General features: G+C 37.7%; 1 protein-coding gene across 1 annotated transcript in view; it reads right to left on the bottom strand.

Moving 5' to 3' along the window:
* Positions 1-12,625: 12,625 nt before the first annotated feature.
* Positions 12,626-18,913, bottom strand: part of PTAR1 (protein prenyltransferase alpha subunit repeat containing 1) — a 30,746-nt gene continuing 24,458 nt past the window's right edge. Inside the window, exons 6-7 of the mRNA XM_040541317.1 lie at positions 17,446-17,762; positions 12,626-16,059 (exon numbers count right to left, since the gene is read on the bottom strand). Coding sequence (XP_040397251.1) covers positions 15,711-16,059; positions 17,446-17,762 — 666 coding nt within the window. The 3' untranslated portion in view covers positions 12,626-15,710. The remainder of the gene's footprint in view (positions 16,060-17,445; positions 17,763-18,913) is intronic.

The following is an 18,913-nucleotide window of genomic DNA, read 5'->3' as shown; positions in this document are numbered from 1 at the left end:
AATAAGTTCAGATATGTCTGTTATGTTTAGTATAGAAAGATCCTTTAAACCTACGTAAAAAGAAAAAAAACAAAACAAACAGGCCATATTTTACAGGAAAACAGAGAAACCTACAAAATACTGAAATAAAGCACTAAACAATACCTATCAAAATCACATTCATTCCAGCATGAAATAAATAGATTGTAAACTTCCTCGGGAATAGATGCCACCATGGTAATGTTGGTTATCGAATCACTAACTGTTAAGTGCCAGACCTCTGGCTATTAACAGCTGAAAGATAGAAGAGCTTTATTTCCTTTTTTCTTCATTACTTTTAGTTGCTAGTAATCTGCTTTAATATCACTGACAAGATCTTTCAGAATACCTGACTTCTCAGAATGAAAGTCAGGTGCTAAACACAAAAGCACGGGAGAAATCCTGTTCTCCCTCTGCCGATTCATCAAAATGCAAACAAAAAACCTCACTCCTGTTTTGTGCCAGAGAACACTGCTTACCACAATTAGCTACCACATGCCGCATTCAAGCAGAGTTTTCTTTTTTGCCTGAGTGGGGCATAGTCCTATAGTCCTTGTTACTTCTATTGTACCTTTGGCACTACAGAAAAGAAAAAAAAAAAAAAAAAACTATTCACCGCTGCAGAAAATAACAAAGGGAGTAGGAAAATATCTTGCAGACTAGTTGTCACATAGGAAGATGTAAAGAAGGCTCAACTTCTGCCGTCTGCCTCTGTGTCAGTCAGGCTTTTAATGCTAGTCTGATCCTATGGAAGACCTGAAGGCAGGTTTTCTTATTGCCACTGCCAGATTCCCATAAACACTCAGCATAAAATACCTTACAAAGTTCACAGAATGGACAGTCCAAGTTGGAAATCTGAGAAGGAATTTATTTGGCTCCCCTCACTGCTTAACTGGAGTGGTTATGCAGGTTTCTCACACTTCATGATTGCTTTCTTCTTTGGGGTAGTGAGACTTTTACATTTTGTGTGACACAGAAGACCTAAATAATCCATTCATTATCTCCTCCTGCCCTCCTTTGCCCTCCAGTTTAAAGGGAAAATAAGCTGGTACCTCTGCTCCCCTTACGGAAACTTTTAACAAGGAGAGGGATGGAGATAGGCAGTCTCCTTTCTCTCTCCTTTATGACAGGACTCACCCACAGCAGTTCCAGTGTTACTTCCTACCAGCTCCCTCCCACAGGTGAGCTGACTGTTTCCCCCATGTACTGATAAGTTTGCAGTGATTAGTATTGCTACTAGGGATAGCAAAGAACTGATGTCCTGCATCTCCCTCCCCCCTTTCGTTTTGTTTTTCCTAAATACCACTCAGGGCAGGGATGGCTTTGATATGCTGGGTAGTAGTTAGCATTTTAAATATGGATCTCCTATTTGTTAACCATGTAACATCTACTTCATTAATGCAATTATGTTCTCTTTCTTCCTCTTAAAAACAAAACAACAACAAAAAAACACCACCACCACAACAAAACAGTTACATAAGATCTGGGCTATTATAGTTGACTGATGACTGAGAAAACCCAATCTTTTAAGACAGAAAGGGAATTAAACTATTTATATTTCATGTTGTTTAGTTTCCATCCCTGTTCTAGCCCCTAAGAAACTACTTCTGATGACACCCACTGTCCTCACTGATTTCTCAATTAGAGCAGTGGTTGCAGTATCTCTGTAAGATGGTGCAATCACAGATGGATCAGCTGGAAGCATTTTTAATTTCTGCATTCATTCAAGTCAAGAACTGCTAAACTGCTGGGACAGGAGAAATTATGAAATCTATCCATCTTGAAGGCTTTTTGGAAGCTTTTGCATTTCCAGTCAAACTGAAAAGGTTTCAGAGTAAAAACAATAAAGCTGCTGTGGGATACACTGAAGTAAGATTTTCATCTTCCCTGAAAACATGCAAACTTGTTTGTGCAAGGGTACGTGGAGAGAGGGAACTTCTGCTCCCTTAACTTGTCAAGCACCTTTTTGAAAGGAAAGGGAAGAGTAGAAGAGGAAACCATAATCAAGAAGAAAAAGGTAGAAAAAATAGGAAAAAAAGGGGAAAATGGACATAAGGTAGAAAATTTGTGTGGCCAAGGCTCAGTTAGAGTTGTAGCTGGCCTGTACTGTGGATGACAATACAGAGAGCTCTTTTAAATATAGTAACAGCAAAAGGAGGACCAGAGAGACAACATTGGTCCATTACTTGATGAGGACGGTAACCTCACAAATACGGACGTAGACAAAACAGAGATGTTTAATGCCTTCTTCACCAATGAGTGACACCACATCACACCAATGATGGGCCCTGGGACCCCCAGAGCCCTGAGTTGGAGGATCACAGCTGTGGTAATGATAAACTCCCTGCCAACCCGAAACTTGTGCGGGATTTGCTGCTCCACATGGATGCATGTAACCTTATTGGACCCAATGGGATTCATCCCAGGGTACTCGGAGAGATGGCAGATGTCACTGTGAGACCTCTGTCAATTACTGTTCAATGGTCTTGGGAATCTGGAGAGGCCCCAGTCCATGGGAAGTTTGCAAATGTTGCTCTAAATTTCAATAAATGCAAGGAAGAAGACCCTGGTAAATACTGGCCTATCAGTCTCACTTCAGTGCCTGCTAAAATGATGGAGATTATTATAAGAGTTACTGAAAAACGTTTGAAAGACAGTGCAGTTACTGATTGCATCCAACACAATTTCACAAGGGGAAAGACCTGTTTAATTAACTTTTAAAAGCTTACCCACCTAGTTGACCAAGGGAAGTCAGGAAATGTAGTATTTTGGATTTCAGCAAAGATTTCAGTCCTGTTTCTCACAATAGGCTTCGGGACTAAACGTCCAGCATACAGCTAGACAAGAATATAATACCATGGGTGAACAACTGGCTGACAGGTTGGGCTGAAAGGGTTCTAGTGCATGGGGCTACATCAGGCTGGCAGACGGGCACTAGTAGGGTTCCCCAGGGCTCCGTTCTGGGGCCAGTTCTCTTCAGTGTTTTCATAAATGACTAGCATATAGGACTCAAATACATACCATCAAAGTTTGCAGGTGATATGGAATTAGGAGGAGGTGTTGAATCCCTTCAGGGTGGACAGGCCTTGCAAAGAGATCTTGACTAATTAGAGGGCTGGGCAATCACCAACAATTTGAAGTTTTCCAAGAGCAAGTGGCAGATTCTGCACCTGGGATGGAGCAGCCTTGGTTGTACGTACAGAGAGGCTGGAGAGCAGCCCCACGGAAAGGGATCTGGGGGTTCTGGTTGGTGGCGAGTTGAACATGGGCCAGCAGTGTGCTCTGGCAGACAAAAGGGCCAACTGTACCCTGGGGTGCATCAGGCACAGCACTGCCAGCTGGTCGAGGGAAGGGATGGTCCTGCTCTGCTCTGCGCTGGTGCAGCCCCACCTTGATCTGTCTGCAGTTTTGGGCGCCACAGTATGAGAAGGACATAAAACTATCAGAGCGCCTCCAAAGGAGGGCTACAAAGATGGTGAAGGGTCTAGAAGGCAAGACGTATGAGAAGCGACTGAGGTCCCTTGGTTTGCTCAGCCCAGAGCAGAGCAGGCTGAGGGGAGGCCTCATGGCGGCCTGCAGCTCCCTCACGAGGGGAGCGGAGGGGCAGGTGCTGAGCTCTGCTCTCTGGGGACAGCGACAGGACCCAAGGGAACGGCATGGAGCTGGGACAGGGGAGGGTCAGGCTGGGTGCTAGGGAAAGGGTCTGCACCCAGAGGGTGGTCGGGCCCTGGGACAGGCTCCCCAGGGCAGTGATCACAGCACTAAGCCTGCCGGAGTTCAAGAAGCCTTTGGACAATGACCTCAGACACGTGGACTGAGTTTTGGGTGGTCCCTGGTGGATCCAGGGGTTGGACTCGATGATCGTTTGGGTCCCTTCCAACTCAGGATATTCTGTGATTGTACGGTTCTATCAAGAACATACAGAGCTGCAAATCTGACCAAAACCCAAGAAACATACCTGGTCAGTCACACCCATTGATGGGTTACCAAGGAACTGCAGGCAAAACAGAATTTTGAATATGCTTAAGGATGCAAGGATCTGGGATATCTGAGGGGTGTTGGAGGATTTATGCACAGAGAGTAAGGTTCCTATTTCCTTTTACCTAAGAAACAGCCATACTGCTTTTCAGTAGCAAAGCCGTCCCCATAAGGAATGAAATTAAGTCAACAGATCATCATCAGCTACTAAATTTTCTCAGCTCCAATTATATATTTGCAGCTGTGATAAATCTCCCTGTCTAAAATCACATCATCTGCAATACAGCCAAACACACACACAGATGTACTCACCTGACCTGACACTATAGAACTGTGATGTCTTTCAGTCTTACTTTGTTTCATGTCTGCACAAGTTTAATCAAAGATGTATGCTTTTAACTTTATGATGGATAATGATGATAAACAGCTGGACTGATCTCTCACTTCCTGCCTTCTGTCTGACTCTTCTCTTGCTAATCACTCATTGCCATGGAAATCACTAAGCGCACTTTCAATTACTTCACTTTTTCCAATCAGAGGGACCTAGCAGAGAGATTAATACTTGTGTTTGAACACGTATATTTACAAGGAGAACAAAAGCAAGACTTTTGAAACCTCATGGATTCTGCAGCTAAAAATCTTTGCTATCTACCTTGTCCGTTGTGACATAAGCCACCAGGAAAGGTTATTTTAGTCAAAGAAATACTGATACTGCAGAGCATGTCAGAGTTGAGATAGCACACATGCAAAAGAAATAAAAGAAAAGCTGCCCCACGTTAAAAAAAAGTCCTTCCCTTGTGAATGCTCCACTTTAAATGATGAAAAACACTTACCCTTGAAAGGTTGTCTTCTTCCCTTAGACACATCTTGACACATCATTTCCATTTCTTTTCTTAAATTTTTTTCTCTACCACATACTGCAGAAAATAAGTCCTTCAGATGTTTTGTTACAATCAAAGCTGTGAATCATGGCTTGCTTTTTAAAAGAGTATGAAATCCAGACTGCAGGGGAACAGCCAGGTGCTCCATACCTTTGAGAAAACAGACAATGCCACCAATGTTTTCTGACACAAATCAAGTGAGTTCTAAAGGTTTTTGTATGCTTATGAGTAGCTGGGTAGCATTTACATTTATTACAACTGGAAAATAGTGGAAGATTTGAAGCCCTACACCAGAGAACAACAACAAATATTACAGAGTGCAAGTAGAAGAGATGATGATGCAAACACATTATATCTTTCAACTCTTTTCACATGTCAGTAATTCATTCCTTGCACATGCATCTGATGAACATGGTATCAGGATTACGAGACAACCCAAGAAACATCTAAGTAAACTTAACAATTTTTGGACATTGAATTCCAGTCATGCCCTCTAAAAAATTTAAAATATACAGTTGTCTAACCGTATTTAAAAAATCTTTCACATAAGCTGTTATATTGAAATAACCTAATAGCCATGTCATAGATTAAAAAAATTAAATAGAGAGAGGGGAAAAAAAGGAAAAAAAAAAGGAAAACCCACAACATTCTGGTAATAATAATGTATTTACACAGCAAGAATCTCACTTATTTGGATAATAGCCTGAAATGAAAGCTATTTAGAGAGCTATTGATTGCCCTGATACACAAAGAATGAAAACAAATTTACAGCAGCATTAACTGAAGTCTATGAAAGACATCTTAACATAGAAGACAATTTTGATATGAAAAAAGAGCATTTTTTGATAAATGAAAGCTTAAAACTATACATAAAGTAGCATGCTATCTGAGGAGCATAACTGCAGATATAAAAACTCATACCATCTTAATGCACATATATTTACATAATTAGAAAGTTTACAAAAATAATGAGTATACCCTCAAGCACCTTTCCAGCCAGACCAGATTAGGGGTCATCTGTGTTCTCTTCATCAGGGAGTTCCATAAAATTTGTGCAGCAAATTTTATATTCTAAAGGCAATCAACTGGGATCAACGTAATGCAGTTCTATATTACAGCTATCTTGTCTCTGAATGAAGCAAAGCGTATTTTGAACGTAAAAAGGCAGATACCTAGTTTCAAGATTTTAAGCTCTCTGAAATTTATTCAATTATAAAAGCATTTAAAAAAGGGAAGCACTTCAGTAAACAGCATGCTGAAACTTGAAGATGTTACAGTAACACGAACTTCATTCAGCTGCCCAGGTTCATTAAACTCTAAACAGTATATCCAGATGTCTATTGTCAAAATCAAATTTCTTAACACGTACTACTACTGTGCATCTTCATCCTTTCATAAACTAAGCTCAAACAAAATATGTAAGAATGCAACTGAAAAAGCCTTACTCGTTGATGCTCAAATAGACAATAAATTAAATCAGCTGACATCATATAAATTCATGGAAGATGGTGCAGTTCCTGTTAAAAGAAGCTTATCACCAAAAAGAGATAAGCAGTAAGTAGGAAGGGTATCTGTTAACAATGATATTCAACTACACAGTAAATACACTGTCACAGAAAACAGAGTTTTTAGGAGATGAAAACTTTATTTAAAAATTGCCAACATGTAACAAAAACAATTTTACACTATTTTCCATTTTCTACAGAAATACAATAACTTACAGCTGTGCTTAGTACATTCTATCATTAATACATATAAAAACAAGTCTGCTGATAAATAAGTGAAAAAAAATAATCCATTTATCACCACCACCACTAAAATTGTACCTGTAAATTTTGGAAGACATCTGCATAGAATGGTTAGGGCTCTAGGGAAGTTCTTTTTTTTTTAAAATATATTTTGTACTACTAGAATATGTAAAAATATAATTAACATGCAATAGAAAATATTCAAGATAAACAAGGTAAAACCCAGTGTGCACAACTGGAAAGCGATGTTAGGATGTCCTCCTATGTTTCTAACTAGACACCAGAGATCTGAAGATTTTATATGGTGGAATTTCAACTTCCCTTTACAGCAAAGCTAGGTTTATAACAATGAAAATCTGTGTCTGGCTAGGTTCCACTGGAGAAGGATTAAAAAGAGGAAAAGATCTAGTACTAGATAACAACAAATAATTCTAGAACATCTCAAATCAACATTAAATAGATGCATTTTAAAAAGTAAATTTGTTACCTAATTATAAGCATCTGTGAGATGACAGTGTGACAAACGTGCAGTTTATTGTTGCACCATAAACGTATACAGCACACTTTGAGAACAGTAAAACTTAAGCCATTCACTATTTATTAAGACTTTCTTCCTTCAGTGTTGCGCCAATTATTACATGTCACCTAAAAGCTTACCATTTGTCCCTAAGAATTTTGCATACACGGTCACTGACCTATACGCATATCTTGATATGCAATACCTCCTAGAACTCTTTATGTGTTACTGTGTTAGCACACAGGTATAAAGTATGAAACTTTTTTCAACTACAAAACCAGAAAAGTTTTCCTAGCTCTTGATACCTGGGTAGTAGCCATGTTTGTTTCTAGCTGCCCTTTTAAACCAATAATAGTCCAGAACCTGAACAGTTTTTCCTCAACCACAGCACTAATGAATATACATTACCCTAACAGCTTTTATTTGTGAAGTCATAAATATGACGATCTGAAGTCACTTACAATCCATCACAGTAATTATGTCAAAGCTACCATGCAGTGACTGATGCCCTCTCTGCAGTATGGCCTGATTCTTTGCCAGTGAAATCAGAGGGGATTTTGTCACTCATTTTAACAGAAGTAAAAATGGTCTCTTCTACCTCGTAACCAATGACAAGATGCACAGGAACAGCACAAAGCTGTGCCAGGGGAAGATCAGACTGGACATGAGGAAAAATTTCTTTACTGCAAGGGTGGTCAAACACTGAAACAGGCTTCCTGGAGAGGTGGCTGATTCTCCTGTAGTGTTCAAGAGGCATTTGGACAATGCCCTCTTTAATACACCCTAACTTTTGGTTAGCCCTGAAGTGGTTGGGCAGCTGGACTTGGTGATCTTTGTAGGTCCCTTCTAACTGAACTACTCTGTTCTGTTCTATTCTAAAATCAAACATGCAAACTGGCAACAAACTACTATATCCTGCAAATCGTTTCTGTGAAATGACTCTAAAGGTTTTATTACTTGCTCATATTAAACCTTCTGATCTAATGAAACCCCAAATTAAGTGAACCAAAATTGTACATATCTGCTCAGGGCTTCCTATAAATCCCTTCTGCCTTCCCACCCCATCAATAAGATAAACTGAAAGAAACATATATGAGCAGAAAATGCCCCGCTTTAAGTTTTGAATTTAAAATGATAAGCACTATTTTCAATAATGCCTTGTGATTTCAGGTGCTCATTTTAGAACATTTGGAATGAATGGCATTGTCTAGGTGAAAAGAGTAAAGGTGCTAGCATTTTGAAAAAAAAAAAAAAAGGAGCCCCGTAAGAGAGATACTTCAAATCCAGTAGTTCAAAACCAGAAGGCATTCAAAATGATGAGTAACTTAAAGAATTTTTGATGTGACTTTTTTTTTTTATCATAAGGACAATATGAGAAAACACTGAAAATAACGTACCAAAAGAACTATTTGATGTCTGTAATTCAAATATCAATTTCAGTTGCCAGACTGTGTCTCACATCCTCTTTCTAGTCTCCTCTGATGCTAAAGCAGTTCATCAAAAATGTGCCTTTTTCCTCCTGGGGCGCTCTTGTAAGCTATCTGGCAAGTAGGACACCAACTGAACACTCCCCAGTCCTCCCAGTCTGCAGAACCTTGCCAGTTCTTTCACTGTCTCAAACATTAGCTATAAGCACTTGGAACAAACACCACCACGAATAATTTGGTCTGTGGATGTACACATTTGCCCAAGGATCATGAAAGGAAGGAAGACGAAGCCACAGAGGGGAAGAGAGATCTTGCTGCTTTCAGAAAACCTTGACACTGGCAATTATCTTTCTAGAATCAGAGACTTAAGACAGGTCTTCCATGGAAGAGTTCTATTCATAGATCATCAGCATTACACAAAAATAGCCATAGGTGGGAGATTTTGCCTTTTTTTTCTTTTTTTTTTTTTACAGGACGGTACATGAACACAGCTCTGCTGCCATTCATCCACCTGCACATATACACATGCTTACCGTGGGAGAATAAATATCGATAATTTGTTCCCAGATCTCTACTAATGAAAAAAAAATCCCTGAAAATAATTAATTCTATAACAAAGTAGGACCAGTGAAAAATGAACTTTATCCTGTAGAACACTGTTCATTTATTGGATTACTTTCCAGTGTTTTACTGTTCTCTTATTCTTTCTGCTACAAAACTTACCATTTATCTAATTTATCAACACTGGAAATAAAAAAATTTACAATGGTCACAAATGTGCATCTGAGAATTTTTTATAGAAAAATATTGCAAAATAGTGTTTAAAAACAACTGTTTTTCCTAATATGAAAGCTGTGAGAATTAAATACTTTTTCACATATCTTGATAAAATAAACATTTTGCCCTACGTAGAATAGTATTTTGATGTACATGAGAGTGCTACAAAATTAGTGCTTAATGGCATACTTAAATACTGTAGTGCTATCACTATCATGAATCTTAATGCTACTTAAAACCATTTAAGACATCCACTATTTTTTATTACATGAAGTTAAACAATACATTCCCAAACACATTTTACAAGATAGCTACCCAGTTTTAAATGTAGACACTTCAAAAAAGAACTGGAACAAAAGGGAATTAACATAGTAGGTATAAACATATTTTATCTTATAAAAAAAAAAATTTTGGTACCTTGCATCATTTATGTGACTTTTCAACAGGTAATAACGTATTCTATACTCTGCTTAAAACAAACAACAGAAAGAAGAAGAACAACAAAAAACACACCAAACTTATCTATTCATTCTACATAGCCATTCATTCAGGGAATCATAATGTATTAGTGACATACCAATTCCAAAAGGAACATACAGGAATACCTCATCCAAGAAAAGCTCTTTGTTTCACCATAATTACATTCTATTCAGAACATGTCCTGTGAACAAAATACACGCCTCCTTTTTGCTGTGGGCTCTTCCCCACCTCCACCTATATAGAAGCATTAGCAGCAGGTTTAAGATGGTGCAGAAAAAGATGCTTAATAAACTAGACTTCAGGTAAGAGTTCCGCTCTTCAGAATAGAATCATACAATCATTTAGGTTGGAAGATCATCTAGTCCAACCTTTGAGTATTTACATCATCAATAAACATATGCCAGCTACCAACAACTAAAAGCATTGTTAATTCTAATATTGGCTCCTAACAAGTTTTTAAAAAAAACAACTGAGATACGTAGCATGTCAACACAGATACAGAGTAAAAAGCTTACCATCATTACAACTATGCCCATGTGAGATACTCAGCTGTACACTGAATAGCCTACTGAATTGTACCAGGAAATTTAGAGAAGAAACACAGCAACTCCCAGGAGCTTCCTGCAAGACTACAACAGTAATTTATGATATAGAATAAAAATATGATGTAGATGAGATGGTAAGGTACAGTATTAGTGCGTGGGTAGATATAAAACACTACACCAGACAAAAAATGTTAAAAGCCGGTTACTACATGTTTAGCATTTAGGTTTTATTTTTAAATCAATAATTATAAACTGTAAAAATGTACCCTAATTCACTATGATTGACTATGCCCTGAGAAGTAACATTACACACTAAGTAAAAGCCACTAGAAAGTGTCAGGTTTATACTTGAAAAGCATAAACTGTCTACAAGAAATTTCTTGGAAGCACATATTTCCTCCATTTTTTTTTTTAGCAATACATCGCTTTTTCAGAGGAAAAGACTAATGAAAGTTTATGCTAATTCTAGTTTTCCCAAATTTAACTACAACCTGAAGCATCTACCACCGCATATATTTTTTTTTTTTTTTTCCTTCAACACCCCTCCCAACACACCCTTAAACTGTTCTGGGGAAACTAGATGGCTTCATAGATAAAGCTTTTCACCTCTGAAAGAGGGTTTAGGCCTGGCATGTGGTTTCCGAAAAAACTGAGCCTGATGAACTCCCGTTAAGGACATTAATCAGAGCACTTTTTGGGAGGTAGACAGAGTTATTTAAACATGAAATGAGGCCACCTCACCAATGCTTTGCTACATTCTTCTTTTGCTGGTTGGAAGAATAGACAAGAAGTTCTGAAGGAAACATACCTCTGAACACATGGCAAAAAAGAAGGAAAATTTTCTTAGACAGGGACACTGACCTTCCTTTGAAACTAACTTGAGTGTTAAGTGCATTTGAGAATAGGTGATTTATCCCCTCTTATATCTAACATTAAAAAATAGTAAGTTCCAATTGTAAAGAACTCTTATCCCCAAATGAATACAAGACAAACATACATTTAAAAGTCACATCTACATTTCACTTCACTGCTTGATTTCCATAATTGCTCTAGAACATACAACCCAACAGTTGTGTTTTTTTTTTGTCCCTACACTAGAGTGCAAAGGTTCACTTTCTACCAAATACAAATAAAATCTAAGGATCATTACTCCCTCACTGAAGGCAAAACAAAGCAAAAAGCCTTGTCCAAAAATTCAGTCCATCAAATCTCTGAAGACTCACTGCTTAAATTATTCTGTGGTAGTCACATTTTGTTCATTGTATTATGTTATTCTGAAAAAGCATGCTTGCCAAGTCTGGCTAGACAGACAAGCTTCTCCAAGATCCTTTGTTTCTGCTCATCAATATTAGACAATACCGCTTAAAAATTAATTATCTACTTAGTAAAAAATTCAATCCTATCCATAAAGACTAGCTACATATTCTAGTGAAGTAGGACTAGCACAAAACTAGAAATGCCAGAAATTTTGATTGTAGAACAGATTCTAAGCTTTCTTACCATATTATCACTTTGCTTATTTGTCTTAACATAAGTTCTATATAAGTTAATTAAACTGTGTAAACTATTTACTTTTCCCCATATTTAAATGACACAAGGATTTGATTGTATAAAGAATGTAAGAAGTCAACAAAACTCTAATATGCAGGTTTAAGTAGATTAACAAATATTAATCAGAGCAGCTATAGTGATGTGCTCCAACATCAACATTATACAGGTTTATTGTCGCTATTTTTAATGCTGCACGTTGCTCCAGTGACTGTAACGCACAAGATACCAAATGCCAGTGAAATAATAGCTAATGTATGTAGCAGCAGCAAATTCAACCCATTAAAACCGTGATTCCTTCCATTCTAATTTCTGCAGTTTCAAATTACATTTGTTCCTCAAAACCCTTTCTTTCTAGCACAAATAAATTTCTACAAGCATTAATCCAGTGAACAAAAAGAATGTGAATCAATGCAAGTGACCTACTACAGTAGAAGATAAGTTCAGTAAAGATGCTGAATTCTATATGAAGATGTTTAAAGATGTACAAGGTTTGATTTTATAACTGAAGGAACTTACAACAGAGAGTTAGAGCCTTGTATTCTGCAGTTTCTGTTGGACATTTTCTCCATGAAATAGAGAAGATTGACATTAAAATGCTCTGACCTCTGAAATACAAAGTGACTGAAATGCATTATCTGAAGGATCCTTACACAGTAACCTCTCTTCATGTTAACTGCCAATGCCCTGAAGCTACTTTTCTTGCTTGTAAGTCATGCCCATATGGGACTCTGAACTAATATTGAATGTCTAAATAGGTGTGTTCCAAAGATCATAGTTCCAGAACATTATATCATTGTGAGTTTAATACAATTTGCTTTAAGTATCTCTTCATTCATTTCATGTAAGAGGCTTCAAGACACTGACAACAAGAAATAATTTAGTTATCTATTTTATTCATCCCTATAACTTACATTGTTACAGTGAAAAAAATTAAAGCCTTTTTTTTTTTGTCAGCTTACTGTTTGCATGTCTTTCCAAATGGAAAACATGACTCGTTTCAATCAAATTCATTTCCATTGTTTACTTTTCTGTGTGGCAGTCTATTCTGAAAACATTTCTAAAAGCAGCAATTCTCATTGGATAAAAAAAAAAAAAAAAAGGAATTTTTCCATCAGGTATAGGTTTTAAAAATTCACACTTTGGATTCGTTCTACAGTCACCAGTGTTCTGTGCAAGTAATAAAATATGAGCACCATCTCTAATCAGAGCTCTCAGAACATCTTCCAAGCACAAAAGCACAATGAAACTCTATTCAGTTATGTAGGACCAAATCTTGTCTTCATACAAGCATGCATAACTCCTGCTGACAAAAATAGGAACTGCACACATTCATTTGAGGGCAGTTGTTTGATCCTAAGTGTTTATGTCACGAAGACTGTCAAATTCAATAGCACAGTACTTCCATGATTTAGCTCCAAGAAAGCCAAGACTCCAGATTATAGTCTGGAAGAAATATAGTATGGGTTTCAAGTCAGGCTCTGGCATAAATCTTGCAAGTTCCTCTAAAAGCCTCAATCACTCCAGTGCAAGAAGGGAGCATTTCTTCCCTCCCACAGTTTCAGAAACATTTCTTATCCTGCTCCCACTTCTCAGTCTTCTGTCTGCTTCTGTTCTTCTTATGAGGAGGTAATTTTTGCAAAGGTAAACAAAGAAAATGCAACTAAGTTACTGTCTAACTAACCAAGGACCACAAATATGGTCCTTAATAGACTGCCAGATGATGTCACACTTTCCAAGTTCATACTAGTCGTTAATGGGATATCTGTAATCAAGCTGACCCAGGCTACTGCACATGCCTTAGTGTACCTTTCATATGCAAAACATATTGTATCTTCTGGGATGGGTGTAACTTCTTGCTAGAGTTGGGTTGACTCTAGTTTGTACCTGAATGTACCCACTTTTCAGTGGTCACACAGAAAACATCTTATGACCTAATAATCCTCTCAAGCCATTCCCACACCCCTTTCACACATCAGCTACATTATTCTGCAACTAAAACCATCAACCAAGATGGCATCTCAGATCAACTGAAAACAAACAGCCATAATCTCCCTACCTTTACAGAGGAAAGTGTAGGCTGACAGAGACAAAGCTTTGCCATGCAGATCCTCAAGCCTGAGTCAGATGTATCTAGGTACTACAAACAGAAGAGCACATATTTAGAAATGTCTCCGTTTGCTACTTTGTGGCTGAAATGGATTATGAACATCCTCTCTAAGACCAGACAAGGTCAATTTTTATTCTGAAATGCATGAGTAACCTCTATCCACCAAATTATTTAGGACTGTTCGAATTCCACATCTCAAGTGCCTTTTTTCTTTTCAGGTGATAACTTTTTTGAGCAGGCTACCTATCTTTCAGTCCCTCGTTCGTGCTCTCTCTCTCTGCCCAACAGAAACAGCAGCTTAAAACTTATTGTAGTCAGGAGGCACTTTGGGCAGGAGAAATATACAGCAATTTTGGCGAAGACTCTAGCTTAAAAAATCTAATACCCTCAGTGAATATTCTCTGTTTGGAACAGAGGCAATGTTGCCATTGTACAAACCTCTACAGTTGTACAATATTTCTCCCCTTAAAAATCCCTTATATAGACAACTCCTAAAGAAACAACAAAATAAACCATTCATGTTTAATTCCACCAGAACAGAAATGTATATCAAATCCCCTTAAAATTTATAGTTATGTAAACAGAGGTCCTATGGTTGGAGAAGTGCAATGAAAGAGGGTTCCAAAGGGGGAAAAAAAAAAAAAAACAACAAACAGAAACAAAACAAACCACTGAAGCCCTGCAGACGAACAAAAGTGAAGAGACAGCTCCCTCCTGCTGTCTTTTTTTGAATTGTATAGTCTCAACAACCAGTCAGCAGAATTACTTTTTAGTCCACCATCTTTTGGATTTGTATGGTGTTGGTTAAGTACAAGTTATCAATTTGTGACTTAGCAGGCTGATATTCTGTAGTGTATGTAATACATTCAGAAATGTATATCAAGTGTCATTAATTCTGGATTGTTGAGGTAAAATAAATAAATAAATACAAAGTAGGAAATGAACGTAAAGAAGTCTGTTCTATGAAAAATATTTCCAAATATAGCTCTGACTGTGTGTGTGTGCTTTTGACAGAAAATAGTTCATTTTCATGCATCTGCTTTTCAGAATTTCAATTTCATATACTTTCTTATCAAACTCGTGACAACTAATAGGGGAAAAAAGTAACAATAATAAAAGATATGACTCCAACACCATTATTTCCTCAAGGAAGAAACACTGCAGTCTGGTGTTCTGCCAAAGGTAGCTAATACAAAAGTAATAGCACTCACTGAATATAGTCTGAATCCAATACAGTTTTAGCATGATCCAGTATAGTAGAGAGGAAAAACCTGGAAACAGGTTAAGCTGGTACTGACAAATCCTCTTATTCTTTTTCCAGACACTCTGTTTCAAAAGCAGACTTTTTTTTTTTCTTAAAAGCCACATGATTCAGAGTCCACCTTAATGCAGAAGTTAAAAAATAAGACAATGGCATGGTAGGAAGCTGGCACACAGGTAGAAAAAGAGTGACTTCTTAAAAGGTTAAAGGACGACAAACTGTATTTGCTTAGTAAAAAGGTATGCCAGTTCTTTAATAAATAAAGTGACAAACTTCTACTCTGAGTATCAATTTTAGGACTGACCATTAAAAGAGTGAGAAACACATGGTTAGCTAACACTTGCAATGAAGACATGCGTTTGTGTCTGAAAAAAGAATATTGCACTAAAAGAACAACCCTGAAGGCTTTAAACACTTCCTTCACTGACCTAAAAAAGTAACTAGCCATTTCCTATAAGCAGTAGCAAACCTGGCTTGGTCCGCATCTCTGCAAGTTGATAAAACTTTATCAACGAACCGGTATTCTGTTTCTGGCCCAACAGAGTCCTGCAAAGGACCACGCTTCAGCCGTTTTGTTTCTTGAGTATAACCTTGTTTGCTGCTGGATTCACTCAAACCATCAACATCCATAGCTTGTGCCACGTGACGTGTTGCAGGACAGGGGTGTGAATTATGAAAAGCTTCATCACTGCTGTCCACAGATGACACAACCGCACTCAGAAGAGGAAGTCTGTTGCCTAGGTGGTGCTGAAGGTAGAACACACGCCTTCTTCAGAGGAAAAGAAAGAAAGAAAAAGAAAAAAAAAGTCATACACTGAAAACAATATGCTCTTGCACCACTTTATTTGCCACCCCACCACATTTCTCCACAAACACACAGGAAAGCTGCTTATTGAAAGCAGAAAGAGTGTGATAACCTCAAGCTGAATGACTGTAAAGGAACCATTGTACTTTTCTATGCCTATCTCAGTAATAAAATTTGCATTACCATCCCGCAAGTCATTCCTCATGCACCGTCAAAGGACATGTAAAGTTCACCTCTTTCCCTTGCAAATAGGTGTCACTGCACAAAATCTGCTGTCACAGTCAGACTGTACAAAACAAGCTCATCTGAGGCATCATGCATTAAGTAACTTTATGCAGGAATGAAGATAAAGAGCACAGGCAATGGAAAGGGACACATGCCTGTGTTGTAGCTGTGCCAAAGCTGAACAAAAAGACAGCTTCTGTATCTCCAGAATTATTTTAATCTAGAACTTCACAGACATGCATCATGTACAGATTCTCAGATCTTGTCAGATCTCACTGTTAGAGGGCCCAACTCTTTATCAAACTGTAGAAATTTCAACACAGCCTCTCTGTTCAGCCTAGACAAGACTTGTTGAAGAAACCAGCAGAAATTTAACTACGGAAAGCAACTGTTGCATGCATATAATTGCATGTATGTAGCAGCTGGTCTCCCTCAAACCCCACAAATGATCTTCTGTTATCACTAAACAGTAGGAATACAATCCTGTAAACAACCGATCTTGGATTTTAAGAAAAATAAGGGATATTGTACTTAGGAAGGGTACCAGATCAACTCATAGAGCATATATATCTTTAGCTCTCTTTACTGTAACAGCACACATACACCCTGTGCAATTTTGCCACTGTGCTTTCCAAGTAAGCCAAGCCTGCTAGGTAACACAGCGCAGATAAAAACTAAAATGATACATATTCATTCATTTTGCTTAGCATATAAAAAAAAGTCTCAGCGTCACTTTGGCAAACCTGCTGTTACCTTGTCAGCCATATACACATGGCTAGCAAAGCAGAAGTTTTCTGCAGATGATCCTTCAGCCATCTTTTGCTTCATCTTTTGCCCTTTATACCTTTTGTGTATGATAAGACCAGTTAATAGCATCTTGGGTCTTTTGCACAAACTATACGGACAGGCAGAGCTTATGCCAACAAGAAATTTAACCCAATCAAATTTTCCATTCAAGAGCTTTGATTATTCTCCTGAATGTTTTCCAAAGGCTCAAGACATGGTAGCTTAGAAATCTTCTATTGAGTGGTACCTTCTAAAATCAGAAAAACTACTTGTCTGGAAATATCAGGCAAGGAACAACCCAACAATCAGAAAGATACTCTGTCAACAAAGTCCTCTTACCTATGACACCACAAGGTTTCATGCCCTGGGTAAGTGTCAATCAGATCAGTGCAGAGATCCAACTCCTCCTCTAAATAGTGGGGGATATCCACACTCTGCTCCTCTGCACAGGCAGCTTCTGCACCTTCACCTTCTTCCTCCTTTTGAAGACTAGGGTTTTGCTCATTTACCATTTGATTTCGTACCAGTGTATTATCATCATTCACAGTTCTGCTTATCAAGGATTTGAGTAAGAACTGGCGATAATGAAATCCACTGTGGTCTGAGACATGCATGGATACCCAATATTTAGTGGAAGTAAGTTCATCAAGGAGAATCTGAAACAAAAAGCAGCAACAGTCATTAACCAGTATAAAAGAGGAATTTACCACCATTGCTTCTGTGTTGAGGGCAACCCTCTCTTCTGGTGTTTTCATAGATTATTGTCAGTGTGGTTTAAGAACAAACACAGAAAAATGTGTTTAATTTAAGAACAAACACAGAAAAATGTTTAGTTTAAGAACAAACACAGAAAAACAAAATAACCACAGAACCTTTTCCCTTGTGTGCTGACAGGTATTCCCCTAAAGAAATTATACTTATTTCAAACTCTGACAAGATAAGTGTCACAGCAACCCACAGGATCAGGAAAACAAAGAAATAAACAACAACAAAAAAGAAAACAACAACAACAAAACTCTTATGACAAGAAATAAGCAGTTGTTAAAACCTCAAAATGGCTAGGAATAAATACTAGGTAGAGGGTACATCAAACTACATGGATATTATTCATTAGAATTATTTTACTTTTGCCTAGTGAACGATGGGTATTTGAGATTAAAAAAGGAAAAAAGATTCAAAGTAATTTACACTTCAATTTTTCAAAACAGAATGCTGACCACTAACGTGTTCTAAAACTTAGAGCTTATGGAATAGAAGACTATTTGTCTATAATTAAGATGCTTGACTTGGTGAAGTCACAGACAGGCTTTCAAAAGAACTTAAATTAATGACTGCAACTGTTCTGATAACATAGCTGACACCTAAGAATTTTAATTTGTGGACTTTTTTTCATTTCTAGGTAGGTGAGTCTGACTACTGGACAAAGCTTCTTTCACTTTATTTTCTCTTATTAGAAGAAATGGTTACATACTTGCCTTGCATTGCTCCATCTCTGGAATTTAAACTCTCAAAGAACTTAAAGCTGTACCTTTTTCACTTACTTTTGAAGAACTGTATATAACCTTACTGGTTTATCTAGCCTTAAACACTCTTTCTAAGCTACCTCCACCATTTGAGAGGGCTGACTGATGCAAAGCAGGTTGCATAGGCACAAGTCTGTCTTTTTCCTCATGCAGCACAAGAGGCACAGCCTCCCAGAAAGAAAACAAAAGATATACACAAAGTTAGCAATACACCTCTTTTATGGTGCACCTGTTTTAAAAGCCAAGAGAGCAAATACGAACAATGCAAATAGCACCTTCTACCT

Source organism: Cygnus olor, chromosome Z (assembly GCF_009769625.2).
Source record: "Cygnus olor isolate bCygOlo1 chromosome Z, bCygOlo1.pri.v2, whole genome shotgun sequence".
Lineage (NCBI taxonomy): Eukaryota > Metazoa > Chordata > Aves > Anseriformes > Anatidae > Cygnus > Cygnus olor.
The sequence above is the reverse complement of the archived record's forward strand: the minus strand, read 5'-3'. Positions and strand labels throughout refer to the sequence as shown.